General features: G+C 42.3%; 1 protein-coding gene across 1 annotated transcript in view; it reads left to right on the top strand.

Annotated features, from left to right (window-relative positions):
- The window catches only part of igsf9a (immunoglobulin superfamily, member 9a), a gene marked incomplete at its 3' end in the record, with an annotated part of 37,654 nt that overhangs the window by 1,961 nt on the left and 22,654 nt on the right, over nucleotides 1-13,039 (top strand). The window contains exons 3-5 of the mRNA XM_084034424.1: nucleotides 4,973-5,119; nucleotides 8,366-8,514; nucleotides 9,569-9,680. Coding sequence (XP_083890550.1) covers nucleotides 4,973-5,119; nucleotides 8,366-8,514; nucleotides 9,569-9,680 — 408 coding nt within the window. The remainder of the gene's footprint in view (nucleotides 1-4,972; nucleotides 5,120-8,365; nucleotides 8,515-9,568; nucleotides 9,681-13,039) is intronic.

Here is a 13,039-nt window from a genome sequence, read left to right as displayed (position 1 = left end):
GCTGCTTTTTTTAAAGGAGCTCAGACTCTCACATTGCATCATCATCTATTGTGCACTTTCTGCCCACAGCTCCAAGAACAAAGAGAGTCTGTGGGGAAAAGATCCTCAATGGACCAGGAATACCTTTGTGTAGCTCCTGTTATCCTTTAAAGTCACAAACAATGGGACCGGTGTGGACAAAAGGAAAGCATGTCTGGGTGGTTCAGATCATCCTTTTTTTAATTTTCCATAGAGCTGCCTGAGGAAAAATTCAATCTTTTGACCCCTCCGAAGGCTATTTGAATAACTGCTGGCGCGCCGTTTACTGGTTATGGCAAAATACAGTTTTAGAACTAAAATGCCCCAGCAGGCATGACAATACAACTTCAAAGAGTGGAATCATTTCTTACTGTTTAACATTCAGGTGGGAGCAGATAGCAGCCGGTTAACTACCACTTATTTTCAGCAGATGGAATAACGGTCGATAGTGGACATCAACAATGGTATAACAATGAAAGTATTGGAGATTTTATCAACCCGACTTACCTGCTGTTACATCAGTCAATTCAAATCCATTGCATGGCTAAACATTGCTCAAACCCAATGCCTTGATGTTAAATTCTCATGGAATAGAATACCTCAGTTTTATGGAGTTTAAAGTTAACGCTGTAGAGCCCATTTGTCGATCAGCAGGTATCTTGTGAGATAAAAACACTTCACATTTCCAGAAGAAATCCGCTCCAATGTGAACATTTGGACCTTTTTTCAATGTCTTCATTCCTTATTAACAGATCATCTTTGACTTTTACCTTTCACGTACAAAATTAGCAATTAAAAGATCTCACCTTGGGCTTTTGGAACCTTTTTTGACTCATTTCCCTTTTTACCGCCACTGCTTCACAACATTAGTCTGTCTTTCAGTAGCAGAGACTGAATAGACAATACTTAAGATTGGTTCGTTGTAACTTTTTAGGTCTGCTGACGATAATAAAAGCACAGAATATTGCCAGCCTCATCCTTTAGGCCACTTTATTAGCATCATCTAGAAAACTCCTTGGTGTCACAGATTCATTGGTTGTAAACCAACAGTAAAGAACCGTAATCATTCCATTAAGGTGTGTGTTTGTCAGAGGATCAGAACCCACGTTCAGCTGAGCCAAGGCCTATCTCGTTTGAGTTGGATGCCACTCCCTCACCCAGGCCAGAGCAGGAAATACGATACGGACATTTACATAGCAATAAAGTCAGGGTGAACCTTGCCCGATGAATTATCGTAAGTGGGAGCCGGGCCGGCTTTAATTCCAGCCCGGGCTCATAAAAGACAGTAGCCTTTTGTCACTGACTACGAAGACGATCCCTCAACGCACACCGATGTCACACTTCATTCCGCTGGATCTGAGTTTTAGAAGAAGCAGGGCAATATACTGGTAGTACAAATCGCTCACTCTTTGGCTCATGAATACACTTCTTGTACACTTCACTCAACCATAAAGCATCCTGCACATAAAAGCACAACATGCCTCTCCGGTGACAAACAGAAAGGTGTTTCTTCGCGGATACAAAAGGTCGACGCTTTGTCCAATCTGACGCTGAGCTCGGGCTTTCTCACAGGTACCGGCTGCTGTGGGAGTAACAGGTGCAGCATGGGAACGTAACGCTTGAGAGGCGGATCCAGTGGTGCCGATTTCGCCTCCTCAGGCCGCGAAAGTTCTCGGGTGTCTCCCAACCGTTTGGCTTTGGAGTCCCGCCGTTTGTTTAGCTGTTGTGATTCTCATGGTCATTCGATCGATTGACTCGGCTGACGCACATTTTTTACCCCCACCGTTCCTTCCACTTTGTCACCTTTTTCTAAAAGGATGAAAATCGAACTTTTTTGATTGCATCCCGCCTCATCCGTCAATATGTTTTTGCGGCTTCCCAAGTGTGAGATGCATCCTATTGCTCTCCCGAGAGCGTCGAGAGGGTCTAAATGTGTTTGCTGTAATAGAGCCGTAAAGATGAAAGGATTAGTGTCTGCTCTGCGAACAGGACGGAGGGTCCCTCAGCAGCTCATACAGCTGCTGACTCTTTAAAAAGCTAACACAGCTGGATAAATTTGCTGTTTGCGAGCACAATCAGCACGAGCAGACCGTGTGCTTGGTAACACCATTACACACAGTTAACACGGATAATATGCTGCCTTCCCCACGTGGGCAAACATGAGAGTTTGCGTTGGGCTCACTCGTGTTTAGCGACAGCGGCGAGCAGCTCCGTTCTCTGTTCAAATTCGATCCCGATCCCACGGCGAGGGTTAATAGAGCAACAGGCAGCGAGGAGGGAAACCTTATCTGCTTCTTTCTCCAACCGAAACCTGAATGCCTCCGTGCAGCTCGCCAAACGCTGACGACATCCCTCCAGAGGCGATGTGGGCTTCCTGCCCGCAGATATCACATTCTCGGGGACATGAACGTCGTTGTCTCACCAAGTGGTATTGCATTAAAATAATTTTTCCATCAGAGCCTTGTCCGAACCGAACAGGATACATTCACGATGATTCACCCCAAAATACTTTTTTTGTTGTCATTTAAAAACTTAATTTCCAAAATGTTACATATCCATTTTGGGAGAAAGAAAATCAATATCTCTGGCGCACCCTTCACTCTGAATAAAAGCGGAAGAAAAACAGTGTTCCTCCTGTCGTTAAAGGGCCTGCTGCTTCTTAACGAGCTTGATGAATCACCCCCAACATCTTATCATGTCACAAGAACCACTTATTTACTTTGGAATACGTCATTTTAGAGATCTTTTGTGGTTCACAGCACAATCCACTTCACAATTCTCATTGCTTCTTATTAGAATGGACATTAGAAAACCGTAACGCAGGAATACAATCCACTTAACAAGACCCAGCTGAAGCAGCAGGAATGAAGGCTCGACGGAGCATTAAGGAGCAGATCATTTTTAATTTCTACTTTTTTTTTAAAGCAATTTTCTTAAGAAATACTAAGACCACCACATTTAATAGTCTGTTCTAAAAACAGCAGTCTGTAGACGTTTCAATTCAGACTGAAGCTTTTCATTTTCAAAGAGTTGTATTCCGTCACAGTGCTTTTATGTTTCTGTCACCTGAGAGTACGGCCGTTGGAAGGGGGACTTCAGTGTGTGTGTGTGTGTGTGTGTGTGTGATGGTACTTACAAGGTAACCCGATGAGGGATGGGGGGGGCAAGGAACATGAGGAGGAGGCAGTGTTATTGTGTGGTGGGGGTGGGGCTTCTACCTGTTGTCGGTATCATTTTCACTCTTTGGTTCCCTGCATCATGATATATGGAGGGATTCTAGTCCTTGTGTCAACATGGGCTTTTTGATGTATATCTTTTTCATTGACACTATTTAGCAACACGTCAGTATAGATGTTTATTCACTGAATGTTGAAAATCAAGCACAGAGGACTTACTGTTTAAACTCAACAGCAATAAAAACTATTCTTGCAGGGGGTCCCAGGCCATTTTTATTTTTTAATATTGAATACAGATATAATGTATGTCCATTCTCATTCCAAAACCCATGCACGACGATATGCTGCAGGAGCAGCCTCCACTTGTTTTCCACATAATTGGCTCTCATTCAGCCACATGTGCAAATACAACTACTTAGTAATGCTGCTCTATACATCCACTAATTGCTAGCAGAAATAACATGCAGCAATACAATTCCCCTATCACCATAAACGTGCTGATGGATTTCACGATGAAGAATTCTACATTGTTTTCTTGAGTTTGAGTTCTTTGGTTGCTGGGAGAGGCTTTTTAATAGAAAGAAGAAAGGGGAAGTTGTTGACGTCAACAAGTCAAAGCTCCATTTACCTAACTGCACTCTGGGGTTTGTTTGCACACTGAGAACTGCCCTGTGTTGAATCCATGCGAGTACTTGTTTTTGCACTCTCAGCCGTGCGCAACACAAACACAGACAGGCTGACAGAGAGTCTTAAATCTCCCTTCTTGCTCCGCCGTCCCACTTGCAAATGAATTTACGTCGCATTCAAATCTCTTGCAATCATGCATTTTTCATACGGCAGCAGTGGTGGCATCGGGTTCGTGCTCTCGCTTCACCTCCACCCTTCCTTCCCTTCCCTTCCCTTCCTTTCCTTTTTTTATCTGACGACTCCCAGTCACGTTAACCGCAACATCCCTGCCTCAGCACAACCTTCCCTCTAAGGTCTATTCTGACCTATATCACACTGCGCCAGTAAACATGAGAGAGGGGAAAACCTGCCAGGGGTCAAAGGGTAGGATTTTGAAATGCTCTAATCCCCCCGAGTGTTTGCTGATGGGTGTTTTTGCTCTACTTTAACCCTCCCCCCTCATCCCCCCTGTGGATTTGCTCCCTTTGGTGGCTTGGAAAAGTAAATAAGGTGTGTTATCGCTGCCGACATACCCAACTCCAACTTCCTGGTTCTTTCTGACAGTCAGGACTGCCCCTCTCTGCCACACTGACCAGGAATCAGAGCCTCTGTTAATAATTACCATCACCACACAGTCATCCCAGTGGCTTCCACAGTGCAGCGCGTTTGCTGTTTTTCCTGTTTTTTTTTATTCCTGAGATGCTGCGGAGATAAGATAGCGTGTCCTCAATAATTCTTCCATTGACAGTTTCTCTTCAGCCGTGCTGTTCAATGCTGTTAGGTCGCTGCACAATAGTCTGCCTGATAAAGTATGAAAAGCAAAAGGACACCAGTAAGACGTGGGCTGCAGACTGGAAAAGATAAAGAGTTGATGTTGCGAGCTACCCTGCGGGGCTCGAGGGAGCCGTCACCTGGCAACCAGGAGATCCCATTTCCTTCTCTATACGTGGTAGTTGTTTGTGCACGGCCGTCTGGGGCAACGTTAGAGGACTGCGTTTCGCATGAGTCAGACCTCAGAGATGACAAGTGAAATCAGTGTCACGTGCAGTTGGCCTGTGCCATGCCCTTCAACCCTTGCCTCACACCTTTTGTTTCCTGCACTGTTTCTGCAGGGCGGGTCTCTCTGGTACGTGTCACTGACCTGAGGCTGGAGGACCTGCAGCTGGGTGACCAGGGCTCGTACGAGTGTCGAATCCTCTTACTGGACGAACCCGCGGATGAGCTGCAAAACGGCACCATGACTCTGCTTTCTGTAACCGGTGAGATTTGTCAAGTTTGTTTGTGTGTGCGGTTTTTTTTTTCTTCTTTTTTTTTCCCATATAAGGCAACATAGGTGATCCCAATGTAAATATAAATGATTAATGATAATAAATAATAATAATATTAAAAACAATCACAGATCATTATAATAATTATAAATTTTGTATTATAATAATACATAAATAGGTACCATTTGGTCTGGATATGTAAAATGACCCTGGCCTCGTGTGTCAATCAAAGCACAAGAACTCGGTTTTCCTCTTCCCACCATAAACGGCTTTATCCAGCATCCGGCAGCATCCTGGCATGCTCGACCCACGGAGCCCTGAAGCCCCGCCCCCACTGCCGTGAACTGAATGCCATTCGCTTGTTCCAAATTCGAGCAAGCATTCGAGCACTAAATGGAGCCCTCAGCAATATACCCGCCTATTGTGAAGTAGATCAGATGAGTAGTTCTCCAGATATGCGACGGACAGCCTATGTGTATGATTTGATGAACTGAATTGTCACTTATCCTGTATGGTCAGGTTTTCTAATGTGCCTTTCATCGCAACTATTTGCCATTACTGACATGTATAAGGTCCATAGCATTACATCAACTAATGCACATGAATAGTAATAGTTTTGTGAACGTTACCTTGACAACAAAGTATGTTACCATCACAATCAAGTTCAGCTCCTTTACATCCAGATGGTGACTTTATGTTCATTCCCTTTATATTTCCTTCGTTTGTGAAAGAGGACATTCATGGAGATCCAGAGAGAATCTATTCATCGCGTTAGTGAAATTCATTATTTTATCGGTTGGCATGATTATATCTGCACGCTAAATTTAAAGTAATCTAAACAGCTGTGGGAAGAAGAAACAAACGCTATGAAATGTGGACCTAAATGCAGCACGGATTGGCTCATAGAGAAGGATCTGTTTGAATTTTGAAATTGGAGTGCGATTTATTTCCAGATTCTTCACATCTGGGTCCGAAAAGACCTTAAGACAGTTGTTTTTGATAATTGGTTAGTTATTTTAGCACTTGCTGGGCAAAATGTATTTTATGTCAGTTTGCCTTTAAAGCTCCACTAAGCAGATTTGAGCTGCGGCGGCAGCGAGAGATGACCTTCAAAGTCTTTATTATCCAGTTCTGTATTTCTGATGTAGTTTGCCTCAGTATGACACGATGTCAGCAACCGTCTATCATGGACAAATAATACGTCTGTTTTCAGCCTCATTAAACAGGTTAGTCTCGGAGGTTTAACGGAAAATGTTCCATACCATCTTCCCCACATTTAGTCTCTTATTTAAGGTATTCTGTCGAGCGCTGCTGGTTTCCTGACAGCTGCTTTACGTCTAACTTGTTTACGCTTAAACTTCTGAAAAAACAGTTGGAAAAACAAACTTCTTTTTTAAAAGACTTTGGATAACTTTTGACTTTCTTCACGCAGGTCTTTGGAACGGATCCTCTTTGACTATAGTTATCGTCCGTCATCACATATTGATAGGTTTAAATAATGAATCTAAATATGAAATATGCATCGTTATTTTTGCGCTTTGAAGTTTGTTCGTATTTGGGAAAACCTTTGCCATGACTCTGCTCACAAACATACAGAACAAAGTATCAGCGTGTGCTGCAGATCAAAGCGAGGTGAGACGGTTTCACAGAGTTGGTCTGTGTGTGTCAGATCATAGATTATGACTGTGTATTGAGGCCTTGGGTGTAACATCACTGGCATGCCCTGCAGGTATGCACTTCACATCCTATTGTTTCCACTCTGCCTCAACATTGCAGATCTGTCGACGGCCTTCATGGGCCCTGAAATTCAGAGCTCAAAGAACTCAAATCTATTTACATGCAAAAGCTTATTTTTTAGGGACTGGGAGTCAGTGTGGTGGTTCTGCAATTACAGAGTTTCACAAGGTCTCTTCTGTGTTCAGACAATAAAACAAACATCTCAACCTTTTAATCCAGATAAGAAAAGAAACATTACTCCTATTATTGTAAAAACAAAAGCACTGGAGGCTTTTTCACACGTTTTCTCAGGTTATTTATTAGACAAAGGTTCAATACGGTTAGGAGTTGGAAGTAATGTAATAAAATGTTGAAGTTGCGAGTGCTTTGTTTTTGTTTGGCATTGGGTGTGAAAAGAAAAAGCCTCTCAGTACATTCTCCGATGAGACGTAAAGTGGCAGCAAAACTTTCATGTTGGCAGATCTAAAAGGCAGCGTAAGTGAGATTTTCACTTCGCTATATGAAAAAATAATGTTACTTGATGTCAGTAAACTGAACACAGGTTGCTGCTGCTGTTTAATAGATGTCACTGCACAAAAATCAAAGCAAAAGTATGGAAGAATTAAATCACACATCAGATCTTGATGAACAAATGAATCAAGCTGAAAATCGTTACCGATGTACGTTGTGTAATTTATTGAGAACAAATTGATGGAACAGCAGTCAATGGAAAACAAAATCATCAACCCTTTGAGGGCTGCATTCCAAATCATTGGATCGGGGATCTCCTCCCAGACATGGATCAGTGTGACGTATTCAATGAGCGTCGGAAATCTTACAAGCTTGATGCATCAAAACAACTACGAAAGGTGAACTTTAGCTCGTCTCGCAAATTTACACGACTCTTCAACTGCAAGCGAAGTTCCTGTGCATCATAAACATGTCAATGCGTACAATAGTGTTTTATCTCCTTCGGATCGACGCTTTGAGCTCGTTAAATCCGCTGGCGGCGTGTCGCCCTGGAAACACATGTTCACTACTTCATGTCTTTTCCTCCTCTGTGGCACGGCGACTAACGTAACATTCAACCTTTTGGCTTGTCCAGGCCAAAAATAGGAACAAATTAGTTGTTTTTGCTCGCCAGGCACAGCTCCCCACGAGACCAGTTTGAAGTTAATTTTAAGTTTCATACACTCCAGGCACACTAAAACCATTTATATACTGATCCTTTTTTATTTTCTTCTTGGAGTACACCAGAATGCTTAATTTACATGTTAAAATCACACAACTTGTCTGGGGGGGAGATGTCCCCAGACCCCCCTACACACAGTTTAGTTTGTCACCTTCAGTGCTCTATTAGATGTAGGTCAGGGGAACATGAGGACCAGTCATTGGCATTATTCATCATCCAGGAACTGGTGAATGCTCACCAGCATTCTGCTTTTTCTGTGAATCGTAAACAGTGCGTTGTTTCCTCGTGTATGGATGAATTGAAGTTCACCTTAATGTTTGTTTCAATAGCTCCACCCACCTTCAGTAAAGCCCCACCCCCTGTGATGGAGGCTCTGGTTGGAAGTCACCTCTCTCTTGCCTGTGTTGCTAATGGCAACCCTACACCAACCATCACCTGGCTAAAAGATGGCACTCTGATTCAAAGAATAAACTATCAGGTATGTCTATTGTTTAAGCATGAATTTATGAATATATATGTGTGTCTTCCTTGTTAACATGCCATCCCCCGTCTCCTTCCCCAAGTAGCAGAGAGGGACTGAGGTTTGTTTAAGTGAGAATTCACGACGGCTCTGACATATCAGTAGCCTGACTGCTAAGCTGTCCATGGTTCTGAAATAGCAGAGTCCTGCCATTCTGTCATTTTCAGTGGTAATATGTTGGAGTTGGGAGGGAGACACCAAAAGAGTAATTCATGAGGTGGTCCATATCTGCTGCGTCCCTTTGTGTCATCAGCTGTTCCCCTCACCTAGCCCACCTCAAATAGAAGAGATGACTAACTTTATGGTACTTTAAAATAGTCAGAGAACAGATTTTTTTAAATTGTATTATTTTATATGTGGCCGTGGAATTGTACACAGCTAGACATGCAAGAATGCTGTTTGTTTTTTAGCAAAAGACTGTTTGGAGACATCCCAGACGTGTATTAACTTCTGTAACTTGTATACTATGTGGCCTATCTAACTACGGTATGCTAGCTAGTTAGCTCTCTAGATTGTTTTTTTTTTTATTATTGTGTTTGACAGGTACACAAGTAAAAGTAAACAAGTTAAAAAAAAAAAGTATTAATAGCAAACTGTATTTGAAGTATCAAAAGTAATATTACCTGTACATAAAGATGGCCCCTGTGACTGATGTCATATTTTACACAATCTTCTTCTCTTTTTTCTTGTGAAATATTGAATAACTTGAACAGTTATTTAAAAGATGCCATGTGGAATTCACCAGAACGGCTACACCCTAAAAACTTTGGAGAAACCGGTTTAATCTTGAACCTTAAATATTTTAAATCCTAATCTGCAAAGGAAATAGTTCCACTGAAGTAAAGTGAAAGTACTTGACAACTGTGCAGAGGTTTTGTGTACAGTACTTGAGTAAATCTAGTTAATTCCACATCTACTCCTCTAGCGTATATACAGTATGTATGTACCTGTCTGTCTAATTATACATTCTATATATCTCTTTGCATCCATCCACCTCCGTCGTCTTCACCAGGACGGGGCCTTGTCTCTGCGAGCCGTGAGCAGGCAGGCAGCAGGACAGTACGCCTGCCACGCCTCCAACTCTGAGGGGAACGTGACTCGCGTGACCAAAGTGAAGATCAAAGGTCAGTTGTTGCCTGATGGCTTGTCTGTCTGTCCGCCTGTCTGTCTGCCTGCCAGTTCCTACAGTCTCTCTGATGTCTGTGTGCCTGACTGGCTGGGAGTCACCGTAATTTACATTTCTGTTTCTCCCGCTTGCATCATACGCCAGCGTGTTAACAGCAACCCAAACTGAATTCTCCTGCTCTTATTCCGTCCCCCGTTTAGATGATATTGACATCAAGAATGTGAGACGGGACTCTCCTCTGGGACTCTCAGAGTCGCCTTATTGTGTTAGAGCTTTGTGTGCTGCTCCCTCTGAAGGCTGCAGAGACGTGACTGGCTGCTGCAGCCGGGCAATATGAAATATCTCTCTTCGGTTAACAAATTCACATTAATAATATATATATTTTTTAAATCACCCTGGTTGAATAGAGAGCGCACATTCTCTTGAGGCATGTGATCAGAAATATATCATCAGATGCTTTACATTTTGACAGATTTACAAATGAACCGTCCTATGTAAGGAGAGAAAAAAAATGCATGTAGAATATGCTAGTGCGTATCACAGGATTACACCGACACAGCGCTGCATAACACGTCGTGGAATGTATTTCTGACTCCTTACTGTACTCCTACTCCTACACCTACTGCCGATTCTCTCTGGAGAACCAGGACTCGTCTGGAGCTCCAAGCGAGGGGGAGATATTTTGTTTTTGGCATACTGTTTACTTGAGGTTTCACTTCATTTTGAAATATCTCTCCATTGCAGTGGTCACATTTTGAATAATAATCATCATGAGAGCACACGGCGCCTTAATGCCGTTCGGTCTGAGTCACATTATCTGAGCTTTGGCGGCGTTTGTATGCAGCGTTGCCACATAGATGGATTATAGGAGACTAATAGCTGATCTGGATGAAGTCAGTCTAAAAGCCTTAAGTAACCTCTAAACTGTCACTCATGCATATATCCATCAAGGATTTTAATGTCCTTAATCTAATCAGTGATGGCTGCTGTGGAGATCATGTGCTTATTTTTACATGAAGCATGTGGTATGTCAAGCCTCTGTTATTAGCTCTTTGCGAACAGTGTTGGTGTTGAGCGCACGAGAGGGAAGAGATAAATGTGACATTTAAGCGACACATAGCAGCCGTATGTGATTAGTTTCCAAGGAGGTTACATTGGTTTCAGTCTCGGGGATGCTGTGATATTACTTTTTACTCTTTTTTTCTGTTCTTGATGGTCGGGGTGTTCTTTTTACAGCTTTTCTCAATCACTTTGGCATAATCTGAAATCCTGATTGTTGACACGCTGCAGTGTTCAATTCTCAAATCCAAAACTCATTCCCCCGCGACACAATGTGTTTTTTGTTGCTTTAGTATTTTTCAACCAAGAGCTTATTTCCTCATGTTTTTCCATCTAAGTGACTAATGGCGACCATCATTTTTGAAAAATGTCTAGTATTGAAGGAGAATGCTTCAGACAGCAGCTGATAGACTGGCTGTAATGGAATGGCTCGCCATCAATGTACGTCCGCTAAAAATACATGTTTTTGCCGCTGACAAGCTCAGTTTGTTATATAACTGTCTGACATCATGGAAAGGACCTCACAGAGAAATATAACGTTTTTCTTTACCCTTCGCGTTCTGTTAGTTGTCGTCAGTGTTGGGAGTAACGCGTTACAAAAGTAATGCATTACTGTAATGCATTACGTTTTGCTGTAATGCGGTAATGTAAGGCATTACAAAAAAAAACCTGGTAATATTTTACTCGGTACAAATCTCAGTAACGCGCGTTACAATGCATTTTAAACCCGAAATCAATTGACTCTACATTCGCGATCGCGAGATGGGCATACGCTCCACTTTTGGAAAAGTGTGAAAGCCGGTCCGTGTAACTCTACACTGTTAATTAAGCGCTGTTGTTAGCAGGCTCCATGAGCTGGACACCGACTCACGGAGCGGGTCAGAGCGCAGCCGACCCGGCACACCGAGGATCAACAGCTGAGGGGCGGCGGCGAAGAGGCGGAGGCTCCGATTCTCCCCGTCGGTTTTTAACCACTTTTATGTCCGCGTCATAACGCTTTAGGTGCGTCTTTAAAACAGTAGGTTTACTTCAAAACGCGAGCGTCAGACGCTGTCAGAGCGTTTATGAACAGTGTTTTAGAGCTCCCCCTAAATGTCTCAGGTAGGCTTTCAGGTAATTTCGCAGCATACAGCGCCTACAAGGTCATTTAAAAAGACGTACGGCAAATCTGGAATGAAAAATGGCCCTGTTATTTCATCCCCGAATCCCATTCATGAACACAATATCTATTATTAGTTAACGAGTCGTTTTCTGTTTCTCGTTTTCCGTTTTTAAAACGAATAACGGGATACGAGTTCATTTTCCGTTTTTCCTTATTTTATTTTGAAGCGAAACACATCACATCCTGCTGTGTAATGAGCTGCATTGAACACAAGAAGATCTATTGAGAACAAAAAATCCATATTTCCTTTTATTTTGGTGAAAAGTAATGTAAAAGTAATGTAAAAGTAATGTAATGCCTTACAATTCAAAGACAGTAATATTGTAATGTAACTAATTACTTTGAAATGACAGTAACAAGTAATAAATAATGCATTACGCTTTTGAAGTAACTTGCCCAACACTGGTTGTTGTGTCGTGTGATGAAAGGCAACGTTGGGAATGTGAAAGTGTTGGCTTCACTTTTCAGAACCGGAGGTTGCCGCCTGGTTTGAGTACAGAAAGCATAACTTTGTGTTATCTTAAAGATTTCAGATGTCATGGCTGAATAAAATGATTTTGACGATATGGATGTGATGCGACTAATAATAAGAGACTTGGTTAGCCAAAATAAAACACTGGATCAAGGGAAAGGGAAAGAAAATGATTTTATTTCTCTGTAGGGTCCTTTCTTATACTTACTATCTGAGCCTGTTAGAAACAAGCACTTGGATGTACATTGACCTGAGCGGTAACATTGCAGCTCGTTTAGTGACTGCCGGCTGCAGCGCTCACCCTCAATACTGGACCAATTTCAAAAAATCCTGCCACCATTAGTCACTTGGACACAAAGCAGGGCTCCAGGTTGGAAACATACTAAAGTGACCCTTTACCCTCGAGATGCACTGACTTATTTTTTGGTTTCGGTTACACCCAAACATTTTTTTCATGTTCATTGTAGAAATGATCAGAATCCTCAAAATATTGCTCCCAATCCATCTGATGTTTCAAACACATGAACCTGTGCTTTTATCATCACGGAGGGCAAACCTGATTATTTTCTCTATTTTTTTGTAATGGACGTACACAAAAAAGTAAAAATCGGTTTAGTGCTTTAAACATGTATATTTTGTTGAAGTGCCCAGCTCTGTGGCATGT

The sequence above is a fragment of the Eutrigla gurnardus genome (assembly GCF_963514095.1).
Source record: "Eutrigla gurnardus genome assembly, chromosome: 19".
Classification (NCBI taxonomy): domain Eukaryota; kingdom Metazoa; phylum Chordata; class Actinopteri; order Perciformes; family Triglidae; genus Eutrigla; species Eutrigla gurnardus.
Note: the sequence above shows the minus strand (reverse complement) of the source record. Positions and strands in the feature narration are given on the sequence as shown.